Source organism: Mus musculus, chromosome 15 (genome assembly GCF_000001635.26).
Source record: "Mus musculus strain C57BL/6J chromosome 15, GRCm38.p6 C57BL/6J".
NCBI classification, from domain to species: Eukaryota; Metazoa; Chordata; class Mammalia; order Rodentia; family Muridae; genus Mus; species Mus musculus.
In genome coordinates, this window is record NC_000081.6 from 92,211,107 (window position 1) to 92,228,785 (window position 17,679).

The 17,679-nt window shown below is 39.6% G+C and overlaps 1 protein-coding gene across 7 annotated transcripts in view; it reads left to right on the forward strand.

The window, feature by feature from the left end:
* The window catches only part of Cntn1 (contactin 1), a 290,816-nt gene that overhangs the window by 159,955 nt on the left and 113,182 nt on the right, over positions 1–17,679 (forward strand). For all 7 annotated transcript variants that reach the window (XM_006520383.4, NM_001358051.1, NM_001159648.1 and 4 more), the window contains 3 exons: positions 5,210–5,341; positions 9,341–9,373; positions 17,517–17,649. In XM_006520383.4, the coding sequence (XP_006520446.1) occupies positions 5,281–5,341; positions 9,341–9,373; positions 17,517–17,649 (227 nt within the window). In that variant the 5' untranslated portion in view covers positions 5,210–5,280. The remainder of the gene's footprint in view (positions 1–5,209; positions 5,342–9,340; positions 9,374–17,516; positions 17,650–17,679) is intronic.

The following is a 17,679-nucleotide window of genomic DNA, read 5'->3' on the forward strand; positions in this document are numbered from 1 at the left end:
AGGGCCAGAGATTTGACTTAGATCCCATTCCTCCGACCAGTAATATGAGCCCATAAGTTCCAGGCCTTCTAGTTCACCAGCTGCTGGTTATGATCAAGGGCTCTAGCCCTGTGTTTCTAATGCTGCTGATATCTAACCAGACACCAAGCACTAGTAGAGTAAAAACCAATCGTTACACATCAAATACTTCAGAGTAACTCTACAGCAACAGTCTCAGGCAATGCTTACAGAAGTTTCCGGTTCCATATTTAATATGTGAGAGAAAAAAATGAGGGTCCGAGGTTGAATAAGCATCCCAGTGTTGCAAGCTACACAATAGTTGGGGTAAAATAGAGATAAGGTCTGCCTCAGCTCCCTATTTGACTACACCTTCAAATGTCCTGTCTGGTGCTTTGATCTCTGAGAAGGAAGTGCTAAACAAGATCCTAGACCTAGAATTTGTTTGGCTTTGTTTTATTTAACTCACTAGGACACCTGCTCTGTGTGGACACAGCCAATGTGTATGTGCCCTGCTTCCCCAGACCACCTGTTAATGGGGAGTTAATGGGGGAGTGGACCACTCCTTCATGTCACACCAGGACTAAAGACCACAAGAGTGAGTGAGTTCACAGAAGGCTCCTTGCCTCTTCTCACTGTCTGCTAATTGGCTCTTCTCTTGGCTAAGTGCTGCTGCTCTCTCACCCAAGACCAAACTACTGCAGCCTCCCTCCTCTGTAATCTGAACAACCGGGAGCCCTCCTGCTCTTCTCCCATTATAACACTTTGTAGGAAGTACCTGAGAGCTGCAGTTCCTGCTGCTGCTGAACTGCGCATGCTCTATGGTTTGCTGTGTATATATGTTAGCTAGGTTATTCTTTGAGAACGATTATCTCAGAGAAACATAAGTTTTGACATGGTGATCTGTTTGCATTTTTTTCTACCTCTTCTTCACTAAAGATTTCATCCTAAATATGGCGCAAAGCCCTATGGAAAGACTGGAAACCCAAAACACTCATTTTGTTGCATTTCTCAGCTTAGATTGACACAAGGAATCGTGTCAGTCATTTTCATTTATGTCTATATTTGGGACTATTGTTAAAATGCATCACCTAAATAAAACAAATCTGATAATTTTTCTCCGGGCCATTTAACGGATCCCCTTTCTTCGTGAAAGAAAAATATTTATCATTCTTCATTATTTGCAAATACTACAGTGAAAATATTTGATTGCAGTAGTTTTCTACTTGCCAGTCTTGCTTAATAAAAAAAAAAAGCAAAATTAATTAAATATCCTAGACAATACGGATTTTCTAGGTGTACAGATTGTGCCTTCTCAAGAACCTGTGATAAATTGTTTTATAACTGAAAACTAGCTATTCATTTTTTAGCAATGATATTCTAAATATTGCCCCCTATCATGTGTGGCTCACTGTTTCCCTTTAACCTCAGAATTTAATTCACATTCTCTAAAATTAATTTATGAATTACAACATAATCAGATACATAATATATGAAAAATTATCTTATTCAAAAATGTACATTCTTGAGAATAAAGACAATAAAAAAATTCTCAAAATCCATCCTTACTAAAAGAATTTTTGTATTTATTTAAGTGGTGAATCTGTATCTTCTCCTTGTCTGATGCACAGTTATCTCTTGAGCAACGCAGTATCAATATTTGTCTTTAAAAATCACTTTCTTGATCTATTTTAATTAGTATTTTACACTTTATTTTAAGATATTTGTGAAGGTTGACTTACTCTTAATTTCTGTGTATGGGTTATTTAGCTTGCATGTGTCTAAGCACCCAGTGTGTAAAGTGCCCACGGGTGCCAGAAAAGCGTATTAGGTATCCTGGGACTGGGGTTACAGATGGCTGTGAGCTGCCCCGAGGATGTCAGGGACAGACGCAGGATCCTCTGGAACAGAAGCAGCTCATCCTCTTCATCACTGAAATCTCACCTGGGATTTTCTACCTCGCCTTTGCCTCAAGGAATGCTAGATTCAGTTCCCTTTGAGGGTTCTTCATCTTGACAGAATAATTTAGCAATAGACTTAGAGAGGACCTCATTTTCCCCCTCTGTACAATGTCCATTATTGTAAGACATACATTTACCACACCACGAGTTTCATATTCTTTTCTTTCAATAGGTTTTCTGTTAAAATAAAGGCATAAATTTTAAGTTTGTAGCCATCCTCAGTACATTTTTCAAGGGAGATTTTAATCATTTCAAGACTTAAAAGCTTCAAATGAATAGAAACAGAGTAGTTTATATTTGAAAGATATCTTATGACGTAGGAGAAATCTTTACAGGCCTCACAAAAATTTATTTTAGGTTTGTATATCTCAACTGTTTCTCTTGACTGTACTTTCACAATCAGATGTGTCTTGGCAACAGCATGTGGGAATTCCATGATCACAGTATTCTGGTCATAAAACCAATGACCTCAAATTTTGGCGATTGAAAAGACATTTTAGTTTACTTTCTGTTGCTCTGATAAAATACGCAAATACACACACATTCACATATGCACACACATGCAGTCACATGCATAAACATGCACACACATGCACTTGCACATGCACACACATGTACACACACACACACAGAGGATAAGGTGAGAGCTTTAGCTCACAATTCCAGGTGACACTGCACGATAGCAAGGGAATCAAGGCAGCAAAGAGCTAACTAACTCCTCCTATCACATCCCCAGTCAAGAGCAGAGAGAGTAGAATACATACACATCTGTGCACTTCCCCCTCTCTACATTTATATACTCCAGGATGCAAACCCAGAGAATAGAGCTGCACATAGTGGGCAAGATTTCCCACTTCTCTTAATGTAAACAAGACAAGCCACCACCCACAGGCCAACCTGATCTAAACAATGTCTCACTAACACTCTTTCCAGGTTACACTAGACTTGTGTGACATTGACACCTAAAACTTGCCATTGTAGACATGTTTTGAGACCATTACTGGCAAAGTTGGGAAAGTGTCAAGTGTCAAGCTCCGCCCTGGGGTCCGTCGACTATGACATAGCTGGAGACTTCACTATGAAGTAAAAGAGGTTAGGCTTCCTGAGAAAATTCACAGAACAGCGTAACAGAGTCTCCGGGCAGTGGCATAAGGGAAGGAGCCATGCCATGGGAGTCTTGGACATACCTCAGCATAGCTATTCATCCCATTTGGTTTTTTTTTCCTTTATTTTTATTTTATGTGCATTAATATCTTGCTTGCACATAAGTCTGTGTGAAGGTGTCTGGTCCCCTGGAACTGAAGTTATAGATAACTGTGAGCCACCATGTGGGTGCTGGGAATTGAACCCACATCCTCTGGAAGAGCAGTTAGTGCTCTTAACCACAAAGCCATCTCCCCAACTCCTCCTTTCATTCCCATATCATGTCTTCAAGTAGATCGTGTTTCTTTTTGTCTTCTGGCTTTGGGCTGCTCCCCTCTAGGTTCTAAAGCCGGGTGTCTTTCCTCATCCTCGGTGAAGGAGGACTTTCCACTTGTCTGAATAAAGAAAATGACTGTTGTCTCCTTCAACATGACATTTTCAGCCATTAACCGAGACACTTGTCATGAGCCCACTGACCGTTCACAAAGCTATTTGTGTCAGAAGATATTAACTTGTCAGCTTACCGGGATTCATATATCTTGAGGGAGTCTCTGACATAGGAGGCATCTATTGCTACATGAGCAGAATCTCATATGCCACCGATCAGGATCAGGCCAGGAGTAACAGAGTGGCGGAGAGAAATATGCTTGTGTCCCAAATGATGTGCTGAGGTGTTGCCTGCAGATACCACTTTCTTGCCTTTCTTCCTGTCTAACATCCCGTATCGCTATTTTAAAATACTTGAAAACATGTTATATCCTCCCAATTTGAAACTTCTATTCTGGATATCTCTGTAATTCTCTAGGCTAAATTGTTTTCCTAGAGTTCAATAGAAATGGTTGAATTATAGTCAGCGAATCTTAAAGCATAGGTTATGGCTACAGAATCTCCATCTTCACATTTTGCTCCCATTGCCACAGTGCTGTGTTTACCATGATCTCAGTAAAGGTACACCTTTCCTCTCAAGTTGAGTACCATGCAAATCTCAATTTATGTTATTACGCTGAATCATCATGGGCGTGTCTGCTTTGCCACTGACCAGAGAATGTCTTAATAAGAGCTACTCTGCCTTGCTTTTGATTTTTCATATCTCTTGCTAATGCAGAGACAATTCGCCACAGAGATAATGAAACATTAGTTATGTGCTCTGCACTGTCACCAGGCTGTTCCAAACTGCTGGGTGAAATCCTAACAGTGTAACTATGTGGTCATCGGTCTTTTGGAAAACTAACCAAAGCAAGATATTTTAGCTAGATTGTTACACGACTTTGCATCTTAGTTTATGAAGTGGTTTCTCCTTAGTTTTAAAGAGGGAGCCTTAGCTTTTAAAAATTACGATCATATCAAACCTATCTTGATCTGCACTGACAGTGATGGCTGGAGATAGTGTACAATAAGAAAAAAGACATTTAATGAGCAAATAAAAGAAGAAAATGGCAAGAGGAATGATTAGGGCTGGTTATATTGAATCTTGTCTCAGCTGTGCAGCAAGACCCTATTTAGACAGACAGACAGACAAAAGCACTAGGCATTTCTGGTAAATGGTTTCTACAAAATACCAGAAGGCTGCCCTGCTATGCCACCCTCCATGCTTCTGAAAGCTCTCACCAACCCTATCCTTCTCCCTGTGGCCTCAGAGAGGTCCCCAGGGCCTCACACATTAGATTGCATTTAAATTGATCCTTTTATCTGTGCTCCAACTAATTATAATCTATTAAGCTAATCTATTTAAATGTTGACAATCTAAGAGTTTCAGTAGATGATAGTGTGTTTCGTGTTAAAGAAGAAAAAGAAACCTGGTGATTTGCCATCAGAGTGCCTCGTCTAGACCAGCATGGGGATTCTGGGAGGCCAGCCAAGGCCACAGAATATGACTCTTCTCATTACAAATATATTAAAATCAGTGGAAATCAGAAAACTAAAACGTAGTTAATAATGTCACTGTTCCTAATTATTGGACATTTGTCCTTCTCTCTCATCCTTGACCCCATCCTCTGATTTTTCTCATTTTTTTTTCCTGTCTACTCTCTGGTTTTCTTGTTTCCATTTCTTTCTGTATCTTGCTCCCCCCCCACCTCTAACTTATTGTCCCATCTTTCTCCATACAGGTCTTTCATAGTACTCAACTGCCATAAAGCTTTCATTACTTTTGGAAACTGACCCATCTATTCAACAAAAGATGAAAATGCCATTGCTGGTCAGCCATCTCCTGCTAATCTCCTTAACATCTTGTCTAGGAGGTAAGAAAAATCCTTCGTGTGTCTTCCATAAATTATGTAACCATAATCTATATGCATTTTTATCATGAAAATCTTTCATGTGAAATAAGAATGAATATCTTTTGACCTCTGGGTCTGGTCATATTAATAAATACACTTTATATACTAAGAATAGCCTTATTTTTATTTTTAAATAAAATTTTGTAAGATTTAGCCTAGTGTCCATAGTAGTGAAATGCTCATAAACATGTAAACTTTGTATCTCTGGTAATAGAAACAGTTATCATGTGACAGCATGGCTTAAATCAACACTATTTAATGTAGAATCGGGAGAGGTGGTTGGTATTTCTATCACCTGCCTAGAATCGAAGATACCTCAGTACTGGCAATAATAGTAAAATGTAGTAAGAAATTTAAAATGTAGTACTTTAAATGACTGCCTCTTTTCTTTAATATAAACCACTCACTTGTCTGATAGCATCAGGTTGAGTTAATTATAGCTGCGTTTAATAAATGATTCACAGCATTTCTCATAATCAATAAACAATGGTTCTTATGAGTATCCAGCACAATGCTGAATCCAATAAATCCTGCACTTCTCTACTCAATTTTAGGAAAATAGTGTCCATATATTCTATGATGTTTATAAACTTATAAAGAAGAGCACAGCAGCTTTGAGCTCTCCATGCAAAGACCATGTTTCTCTCTTTCAAAGCAAATATGAAAATTCAGATATAGTCCCCACAAGCATAGATACGCTTTTTCCTTCCTTCCCTCCTTCCTTCCTTCCTTCCTTCCTTCCTTCCTTCCTTCCTTCCTTTCCCTTCCTTCCTTCCTTCCTTCCTTCCTTCCTTCCTTCCTTTCCTTCCTTCCTTCCTTCCTTCCTTCCTTCCTTCCTTTCTTTCTCTTCCTTCCTTCCCTCCCTCCCTCCCTCCCTCCCTCCCTCCCCTCCCTCCCTCCCTCCCTCTCTCTCTCTCTTTCCCTTTCTTTCTTTCTTTCTTTCTTTCTTTCTTTCTTTCTTTCTTATGGCAATAGCACATATCCTAACATTCATTTCCCCCCCCCCTGCAAACCTCCACTTCAATGAACTTTGCTCAGTGAGCACTTGTAAGTAGCTATTCAACTGAAGGTGTATCTAACCTAAGCCTTTCTTTCATCCAGTCTCCGCTGGTCTCTTTAAGGATGTACCCAAAGATTAGTCTATTGCATTTATTATTTACCTAGTTCACTTGTGTGTCTGATATAGGGTCTCTTGTAGCCAAGGATACCCTGAAATTGATTAGATGGTGAAGGATGACCTCAAACTAATGATCCTCCAGTATTAGCCTCCTAAGTGCTGGGATCACAGTAGAGCCAGCTGTTATTTATTTTTAAGGAAATAAAAATTGTGGGTGTTGAGGAGATATTGATTTTTATTATACTAATTTCAAAATTTGGTGAAAATAATTTTCTTACTGTCAATAGTGGGAGACTGAGCTACAGTACCGTCCTTTGCCTTCAGCAGCCTTAAGCTTCCCCTCAATCTTCCAGACACCTAAACTCAAGTCAAACCAGATCCTTGGCTTTGAGGTCAAAAAGAATTTTAAGACAAGCCCCTTTACAACAGAGTCTGAGTTTACTAGAAATATAGGGAAAAGCACTTAGAAAAAATTAAATCACAACTTGGAGCATCTGTGTAGGGTTCTCAGAGAACAACCAAAAATTGTCCTAATAGCAACACAGACACCATGTTGATGGCTCTCAAATTACATCTGGAAGGGTGTCTGAGAAAAACAAATAGTTTCCATTTTCTTTTTGTTGAGTAAGACCAGAGGATGTATCCAGAGGTGTTTTGGATAAGAACCAACAGTCCTGATCAGTTGATTGTGCAGGCTGTGTTCTTGTAGTGTCCTCCAACTTTCTGGCTCCTACAATCCTTCCTACCCATTTCATGTGGGAACCCCGGCTTTGCCTAGGGTTTGGCTGTGGGTCTCTGCATATGTTCCTATCACTTGCTGGATGACTCCCCTCTGGTGACCATTGGGTTAGGTAGTCATGTTTGAGTCTACCTAGGTCTATGAGTTGAGTTGCCCTGCCTCTGACTCCTGGTCATCCAGGCAGTGTCAGATGTGAGTTTCGTCTCCCTGCTTGGGTCACAAGTTGGACCAGTCATTAGTTAGGAACTTCCACAAGTTCTGAACCACTATTGCTCCAGCATGACTTTCAGGAAGGACAAGATTGTAGGTCTGAGCTTTTCTAGCTGGGTTGATGTCCTAGTCACACTACTGGTAGATTTGCAGGGTTATAGAACATGGTGAGAACAGGATCTGTATCTCCCATTACTAGGAGACATCACTGGGGTCACTCTCATGATTCCAGGGAGTTTCCAATGAGCTAGGTTTCCATATTGACCCTAATTTTCCTCCATAATTCCAGTCATCAATCCCAGGACTGACTCTGACCCTCTCTGTCTCTGTCTCTGTCTCTGTCTCTCTCTCTGTCTCTGTCTCTCTCTCTCTCTCTCTCTCTCTCTCTCTCTCTCTCTCTCTCTCTCTCACACACACACACACACACACACACACACACCCTGTGCTGCCCAATCCCTCTTGCTATCATCCACACCCACAAAATCTATTCTATTACCTCTTCGCAGGGAGATTCATGCATCTACCCTTGAGGCCTCCTTGTTACTTAGCTTCTCTTGACCTGTAGATTGTAGCAGCATGATTGCTCTTTATTTAATAGCTAATGTCCACTTGTCAGTAAGTATACACCATGTTTATCTGCCTGGGTCTGTTTTACCTCATTTGGGATGATCTTTTGTGGGTGTCTTTGCCTTCAAATTTCATGATATTATTGTTTTTAACAGCTGACTAATACTCCATTGTTTAAATGTACTACATTTCTTTCTCTTTTTTTTTTCAATTAGATATTTTTTCTTTATTTACATTTCAGATGTTATCCCCTTTCCTGGTTTCCCCTCTGAAAACCCTTTATCCCATCCCCCCTCCATTTTTTGATTGAGGGACATCTAGGTTGTTTCCAGCTTTTGGCTATTATGAATAAATCTGTAAATGACCATGGTTGAGCAAGTGGTAGAATGATGTGTCTTTTGAGAATATGCCCAAGAATGGTATAGCTGGGTCTTAAGGCAGATCAATTCCCAATTTTCTGCTCTCAGAAACTGAAGCAACAAACAGGGACCTCCTATGTATCTGGGCTAGGTCTTCTCCTCAACCTAAGGTTGTGTAGCTTGGTGTTCTGGTGGGTCTCCCACAGTGGGAGTGGGAACATGTTTCTGACTGTTTTGTCTATAATTGAGATTTTTTTTTCTTCCTACTGGGTTGCCACTTCCAGCTGTGATATGAGAGTTTATTGCAACTTGTTAGGCCATGGTAAATGATATTCCTGGAAGGCCTACTATTTTTTGTAGGGAAACAGAAGAGTTGATCTGAGGAGAGGGGAGATGTGAGGAAGGAGTTGGAGGGGAAATTGGTCTGGATGTAATGTATGAGACAATATATATATAAGAGGGGCCCTGCTGATAACCCTAGAAAGCTAGGAAAGGACCAAGACCTTGAGCACGTGGTAGTTGTGTTGGAATTCTTCACTCCCAGGAACCAAGGTGATTTTCTATCCTTTGTCCCCATCCTGTTCCACAGTTGGTGCTGAAGCATTTAAAGGCAATAGTAAATATACAGAGCCACAATAATGGTATGAATCTACATAAGTGCATATATAGTCGCATGCATAATGTACATATAAGTATACATGGATAAATATTATATGGTTATTAAATTTTATTACAAATGAAATATAAAGCGTTTTATTAGTCTCTCAAATTCATACTAATCCTATTGATGGCAAACAGTGCTACTACTATATAGTGTAGAAACAAGAAAAAATATTTGAACAGGTGTAAAGATACATCAATCTTGTGTGAAGAGTATTTTGTCCCATTTCATTGATTCTTCCCAAGTTAAACACACCTGAAAGAATTAGTTGACATAAAAATCTTTTTCTTATTCTTTTTCTTTTTAGACTTTACCTGGCACAGAAGATATGGTCATGGAGGTAAGTTTTAAATAGCTTGGGTGTGTGTGTGTATGTATGTATGTATATATGTATGTATGTATGTATGTATGTATGTATGTATGTGTGTGTGTAATTATATTTGATTTCTGCTTTAAGCTATGGTCACTCTAAACTTGATGGTAATTACTATTGTTGGGTCACTTAGAAATCTTGTAAGGTATTTTTTCTTAGATCATAAAAAAGCTTGCTTGATTGTTGAAAGACAATCAAACACACACACACACACAAACACAAACACACACACACACACACACACACACACACACACACACACACACACACACCAGGCTTAGGCAGATGGAACTATTCAATGCAGTTTCCATTTGTCTTATATACTTTGTAACAGTACATGGATAGGTCCATGGCTCCAGTTACAGGGTTGCCTTATCTGGCATCAATGAGAGGGGAGGCCCTTCTTCCTATGGAGGCTTGATGCCCCAGTGTAGGTGGATGCTAGAGGGATGAGGCAGCAGTGGGTGGGCGTCTGGGGGAGTATGCTTCTAGAGGCAAAGGGGAGGGGATGCAGGGTTTGCAGAGGAGAGACAGGGAAGGGGGACATTTGAAATGTAAATTAATAAAATAATCAATTAGTTATAATAATAATAAAAGATTAAAACAACCATTTTGTAAGCCTTTTGTCTGCTTCAAGAGAGAAAACTCAAGTTAATGCCTATGGGAACTTAAGACTCGGTGCAGTTAGGATCCAACAGATGGTATAAAAAGTTCCTGTTTGAGATGTATTGAATGTAACAACCAGTCCTGCTGGTCTGAGTCTCCTGTTTTTGCTGAAGTAAGAGGTGTAGCAAAGACCAATTTGGATCTGCCTCTCCAGCTGGAACTCACTGGCTAAGCTTGCAGATTTTGCATATATAAACTTCTGTTTTCAATATGCAAAAGTCAACTTGGGGTTTTTACTGCAAGACCCTCACAGAAAACACAGTGAGTGGAGCTGGCATTGTGACTGATAGGCCATGTGCCCAGTGACTAGTAACTGCAAACCAACTAAAACCACTGCAGAATGACACAATACAAAGTCAGGAAGAACTGCTGGCATCCCGTGTGACAAACTCCAGGGCAAATCCAAATGATGCCATTTGGACTGGGAAAGAATTTCTACTTGTAGGTTTAAAGAACAATCTTAGCCCAAATCCTGTCAAAGCCATTTCCCTCCTACGTTGTGAGCTGGCAATCACTACATGTAAGTTTTATAAAAAGCAGTGACTAGACTTCAAGAACCTTATCATAAGTAGGGAATATGAAAAAAAAACAGTTCTTGAAGAAAAAAATGGAATTTGCATTAGAGGAATGATATATGTTTCAAGGTGTGTTTAATGATGGATGTTGTACGTACACAAGGAACCCTGAAGTAGTTTAACAAGTAGAAATTGTACAAATTCTAAATAAACAGGGTGACTGATAACAGTTTAAAAGAGCGAAAGAAAGAAAGAGAGAGAGAAAGAAAGAAAGAAAGAAAGAAAGAAAGAAAGAAAGAAAGAAAGGAAGGAAGGAAGAAAGGAAGGAAGAAAGAAACAAAGAAAGAAACGAAAGAAGGATGGAAGAAAGAAAGAGAGAAAGAAAGAAAGAAAGACTTGCAATTTCTATAGAATATTCACAGGAATTTCATCAGAAAGTATTTTATTGTCAAATAAACCATAAACTACTGGAAACCCTGCTGCTGAGTTAAGTGTAATGGTTTATTTTTAATTGCAGTCAAGGTTTATAGTACTAAAATAAGTAAGTGCAGGCATTTCTTTGCACTGACATCATAAAACATCTCTAGCTGAGTCACTAAGAACATACATTTATCTTTTTCACATCCCTAGAAAATAGAACCTAGACTCAAGGTGTTAGCATAACCACAGTCCCTTAGAACCTGCAGAATCCTTGCCTCCTCCAGCTGCCGTTGGCCCCATATGGCCCTGTGATTGTAAAGGCATAACTCCAGTGCCTGCCTTCGGCTGTTCCTGGCTTCTCCCCGTGGCTCCTCACATGACCTTGCCTCTGCGCATACCAAAGTCCCCCCTTTTGCAAGGTGAATTTCTGAGGAAAGACATAATACATACATATGTTCATCTACCTGATGACCAATATGGACACTTCCTTTATGTTAACTTTGTGACCCTTCACTTCAGGTGGAATACTAAGATTGCCCAGCAAACACAACATTTCTTTACATGGCCATTTCCCCCCTCAGTCATGTCATAGGGCTCTCTCTCTTCACACCTCTAAAATACTTGTGCATTCTGACATCAACATGTTGGGTTTGGCTGGAATTATGTAGGGAGATTAGAAATGACGAGAAGGCAATTCCATAGGCTGCCCCTATATTCTTTGACCACTGCTCATATCTGCAACAGTGCTGTGCTGCCATTTCTAGGGCTCACCACACCCTGTTGTGCTCTTATGCAGTAGTTCTATCTCATATGGTCCATCTAACCTGTTGCCACAGAAAATGTCCACTTTCTCTTTCCCTATTGTCAACTTCTCCCTCTTTATGGCTATCTCTATCAACACATATACATTCCATATACTGGGAGAATCGTGACACATGGCTTTTATCCCAGCACTTGGAAGGAGAAGAGGCAGATGGATATCCAAGACAAGTCTGGTCTACATAGAGAGTTCCAGAACACCCATGCTTACATAGAAAGACCCTGTCTTAACAAACCAATAAATAATAATAATAATAATAATAATAATAATAATAATAATACATGTTATTTTCAAACTCTATACTAGTCCATCTTCTTCACACCAATGTAACAAAAAAGTTCTTTCCTATGCTTGTTCTTTTCAATCCGTTGATATATCTTCTTTGAATATAGCAAGTTTCAACAACTGCCTCTTTGCTACCTGTGATGTAATGCAGTAAGCCACTTCAAGCTTTCCCTGAAGTGCACAGCTGGCTATCACCCATGAACAGACAGTATTCTAAGTGAAGACGGGACATTTCTCTCCCTCTCTTTCTCCCTCTCCCTCTTCTCCTTTTTCTCCCCCCCCCCATCTTCTATCTCTGTTTACAAAAAGAAATCTTTCCCAGACTCCTCTGAAAGAAATGTCATGGCCCTACGTTGTCTAGGTTCTCTCCAGCTACAACAGACTTTACGTTTAAGGTACAGTCAGATATGAAGGATCCTGGAAATATTTGTAGCCATGTCTAAGAGTTGAAGAAATGGTTCAAGGTCCAAGGGGTCTATAAATTCATGATGGACTCTACCTGTGATGAATAGCCAAGCAAAATTTAGTCTATATAACGTAATCTGCTAATCCAATCTTCTCCATCCTTTTAAAAAATTGGACTTAAGGAAGAACTCACAGTATTGCATAGTTAGGAATGTTAAATTGGTACAATGTTACTTCTTACCCATCACCCTAAGTGATGGAGGTGCCAGAGTATTTAAAACCCAAGTCCTAAACATCCTGATTCTCTCAGTGAAGAAAGAACCAATAATGTCAAGAAGTTTGTGCTAAACAATATAGCTTTTGCTGCATGTGGATAGTTGATTGACTTTCAAGGGAGCTTGAACCACTCTCAGCTCCATAATAAGAAATACTGTAAATATGATGAGGATTCTAACAATAGGCTTTTCAATTTTTGGTACCATTTCTTTCTTTCCTAATAGATTTTTCTGAGACTCATTGGAAAACACACTTATGCAAAAATTCTATTTAATAGCAGATTCAGATGACATATTTCAGAATGAAAATATAGTCTATTTCAAGACAGTTATAAAAATGACTAAAAATAACTCTCAAGCACAGACTGCAGTCTTACTTTCAATTTTTGGAAATAATACCAAATAGCAAGATTACAGAGGACCATCTCCACATGGGAAAAATGTGAGGACCCAATTTTATATTATGCCATGGACTGACTTTGTACTCTATGAACATGAAAAGCCCACTCACAGAGAAGCAATCGCATTTGATTGTCCTTCATCTGCAAGTGTTACTTCAAATAAGCATGTGTGATCTTTTACTTTCTTAACAACATTTTAAACCATATTTGATAAAGTAATCACTCCTGTGGTAGAGTTATGATAGTTACTAAAAAATTATTTTTTATTAAAATGAGTTTATATGTAAAAAAAACACGGGTCAAAATAAAACATGTTAATTAAATGTTCATGTAACCTAAGATGTTCCCCCTCCCCTGACTCTCTCTCAACTCTATAAAACTTCCAGAACATCTAAAACTCTTACCTGCATCTTCCTACAGCTAGACTATCAAGAGACAGAGACACCCTTTCCTGAAGCTGGGTATAGATTTGCTTTAATGGGTCCTGTCCTGAGTCTGATGCTATGCTATCTATTCCTGGAAGATGTTTCTCTTGATCTGAGTCGGGCACACACCTGTGAGTTAGTGGACCGTGAAGTGACCACATTGGTGATGGGTTGTGTTGCTGCTGAGTATAACAATTGTAGGCAGTAACTGCTGTTCTTCAGGGCCAATTTCAGTTCCCGAATAAAATGTTCAGAATCATTCTTAAGCCCTAGAGGGGATTCGTTGTCTTACTCAAGGTAGAAAATTCTAGAAATATAAGCACCATATGTTCATTAAATAGTATTGATCTATCCTGGAAATGAGAAAACTAAAATATTTTAAATGTAATTTTTCCTTATGAAGATTAATTTAACTTCATTATTTTATTCCACTAAGGTTTAATAGTCAGTTCCTGTAGAAGTTAGAAGCTACTGGAGGATTGGAAAATGAACACACATGCTTTGTGCAAATTATTGCCATTAAGAAGAAATAAATTCCTCTGTTTGACCTATACAAATTTAACCACAAATTTAATATTTATATAAACTCTTTGCAGAATTGCCTTTCAATTATATATAGTACATTATATATTTTCATATATATATATACATATATATATATACACACATACATACATACATACATATATACATACATATATTGCTAGTACGACAGAAAAGGTAGGGGTCTACCACTGTTAGTGGGTAATTTATTTTCAGACAGGATCTCATAGGTTGATGTTAGTGAAGATAAAATCCATTATGCCTCTTGAGTTAAATCATCTATTTGAAAGCAATCTCAGAGCCCCCATTGGACATCTCTTGCTAACAAATGAAGCTTCTGGGAAAGGGTTATACCAGATCCAACTTGTTGGCCCTGCAGTAGCATGGGGTCCCCCAAAGAACCCAGGTTATTGCCAAGGCTATTGTTTCTTCTTCACAACCTGACTGTTAGGCCTGATTCCTGAAGACAGCACCTACACAACCCACTGAACACAGAGAAGTCAAGCTGGTGCCTCTCTAAAGCATTTTCACCTACAGACTAGTGTTCATGGTGCTCAAAAGTACTCAGCATGCTTCCAATGGAAATACTTCAACACAAAGCCAGCTACAAACCCTTCAATCTACAATGGCAACCTGCCTTCAAAAGAGACTTGTTCAATGGTGGAACAAAGCTTATGGGAATACCAACCAATATCTGATTGGATTCAAGGTCACTCCGTGAAATGAACATATCAACCCTGCTTGGGTGGCCAAGAAAAAACCTGAAGCTAGATCAGCCAGAGGCCTACAAGAAAACCAACTCCTTCTGTTCTACAAAAGGAACATAGCAATAAAATTGCTCCTAACAACATTCTGCCATATTAATAGGTCAGTGCCTTGCTCTGCCACCATCAGAGAAACTTCCTCCTGCAGCAGATGGGAACAAATACACTCACAGACAATATGTAGAGAGTGACACCTTGCTACACTCAGTCATAAATGGGATGTCTCCATCAAAACCCTTTCCTTGGAGGCTCAAGGAACTCTGCAGAAGAGGAACTAGAAAGAGGTGTAAGAGCCAGTGGGGATGGAAGACACCAAAGAAACAAGGTTTTCAAAGCACAGTGTGATTGACAAATATATGAACTCTCAAAGAGTGACGCCTCATGCACGTGACCTGCACAAATAAATTACTCTTTAAAAAAAAGTGGATATTTTATTTATTTACATTTCAACTGTTATCCCCTTTCCGAGTTTTCCCTCTGGAAACCCCCTATCCTGTCTCCCCTGCTTCTATGAGGGTGCTTTCCCACCCAACCACCCACTCCCATCTGACTGCCCTGGCATTCCCCTACACTGGGGCATTGAGCCTTCACAGGACCAAGGGCCTCTCCTCCCATGGATGCCACACAAGTCAATCCTTTGCTACATATGTGGCTGGAGCCATGGGTCCCCCCATGTGTACTCTTTGGTTGGTGGTTTAATCCCTGGGAGCTTTGGGGTGGGGGTCTGGTTGGTTGATACTGTTGTTCTTCCTATGGGATTGCAAATCACTCTTAAGGCAGATCTCATGCCCAGCAGTAGATCGTCAACACCAAATAAATTCAGTGGTATCTTTGGAGGTTCTTTGATCTATAACACTGAGTCAGGTCATTCTTTTCCCTCCATTTATTTATTTTATCTATTATCATTAAATGATGTATTATTTAATTGTTTTTACTTTAGGGTCCTTTGCATATATTTATAGCTTCTAGTTCTCTGTGTTTGGGAATTCCTTGTGTGTGAACGCATGCACCTTTGGATTTAGATGTGTTTCTTGTGCTCTTTCTTAGGCTCCTTTTCTTCTCTTTGTTTTTCTTTGTACTCTGCTGATTTATTTTTTCTTAGTGTGTTTTATTTTATTTTATCATTATTTCTTAGATACGTGTTTGTTTTCTAAGGAAAGACAGAAAGGCTGTGGATCTGGATGGGGAGGAACTAAAAGGAAGGGGTAGAGTTGTAATCAAATTATATTTCATGAAAAATATATTTTAAATAAAGGGGAATAACTAAGCTGGAAGATTCTGGCATGATGGCACATGCTACAATCCCAACACCTGAGGCAGTAGAGTCAGGAAGATGTGGGGTATGATGTCAGCTTGGGCTATCTGAGACCATCTTAAATAAATGAAACCAAAAACAAAGACAAAACAGTCATGACACAAGCTGGAGGAGTGAGCCACAGTTTGCATCTATCTGAACCATCTCAGCGACATCAGGAAAGAATTTCCCTCCTTTTTAGGCACATGGCTCACTGCTAATTCATTTGGAACACTAGGCTCTTAGCTGTGGTATGCAGATGCTGCTGAGCCAGTGATATGTGAGTGACTCCCACCTCTTACAACCTTCCGTATGGTGCCATTTGTTCTTCCTTCCAGACAGGATGGACTCACAGAAAATTGCTTCCCAAACTGGGTAGCACAAACCAATTGTGATGGGTTCAAGCCAGTTCACAACTCCCATATTCTCAATTTGTGTATATGTTGTTCCAAATGATGCTGGGTGTGCATCCTGGTCATGTGTGCAAGAAGAAAAAACTTAAAAAGAGGATAATCTCCCCAGAGCAGTCAGAAATTCATTTATTGCTTCATTCTGACCTTCTAGACTCTTAAGCAACTTCACATTCTAGCCCACTAATCAGCTGACTAGCTGGGTATAGTGATTAAAGAAGTCACCTGTCTCTATGTCCTTTCTGTGTGGTGAGACAGAAGGTTGCCTCAAAAATCAAAGCAGGTATTTTAAGTCTCAAAGCCCAAGTGGGAAGCCATTGGGCCACAAGAGGGAATGGTTTAAAACAGGAGCATCGGAGAAAGCCTTCTGAAGGAATTACCACCATGGCTGGGTCACAAATCTACAAACTTAATAGGAAAAGCAGGATGATGGTCTCAGAAAGTAGAAACGCTCAGGCAAACTCATGGAGGTATGTGCATGTGTGTGTGTGTGTGTGTGTGTGTGTGTGTGTGTGTGTGTGTGTATGCGTGTATGTGTGTGTGTATATGTGTGTGTATGTGTGTGTGCGTATATATGTTTGTGTGTGTGTGTGTATATATGTGTGTGTGTATGCTTGTATGTGTGTGTATGTGTGTATATGTGTGTATGTGTGTGTATGTGTGTGTGTGTGTGTATATATGTGTGTGCGTGTATGTGTGTGTGTATATATGTGTGTGTGTGTGTGTGTGTGTGTGTGTGTGTATGAAGGGAGATGTAAATAACTGGCTAATGGTACCTTTAGAAACCATGAGAAACAAGAGAAAAAGAGGCACTTTTGATGCAACCAAATTTCCTTTGAGTTACAAGGGTGTACACTATAAAATTGTCTTGTTTTTTGTTGTTTCAGTGTCTGAGGAGGACAAAGGATTTGGGCCCATTTTTGAAGAGCAGCCAATCAATACCATTTACCCAGAAGAGTCACTGGAAGGAAAAGTGTCACTCAACTGCCGGGCACGCGCCAGCCCATTTCCAGTTTACAAGTAATGCTCTCCACCCACAGCTTGTTTTAG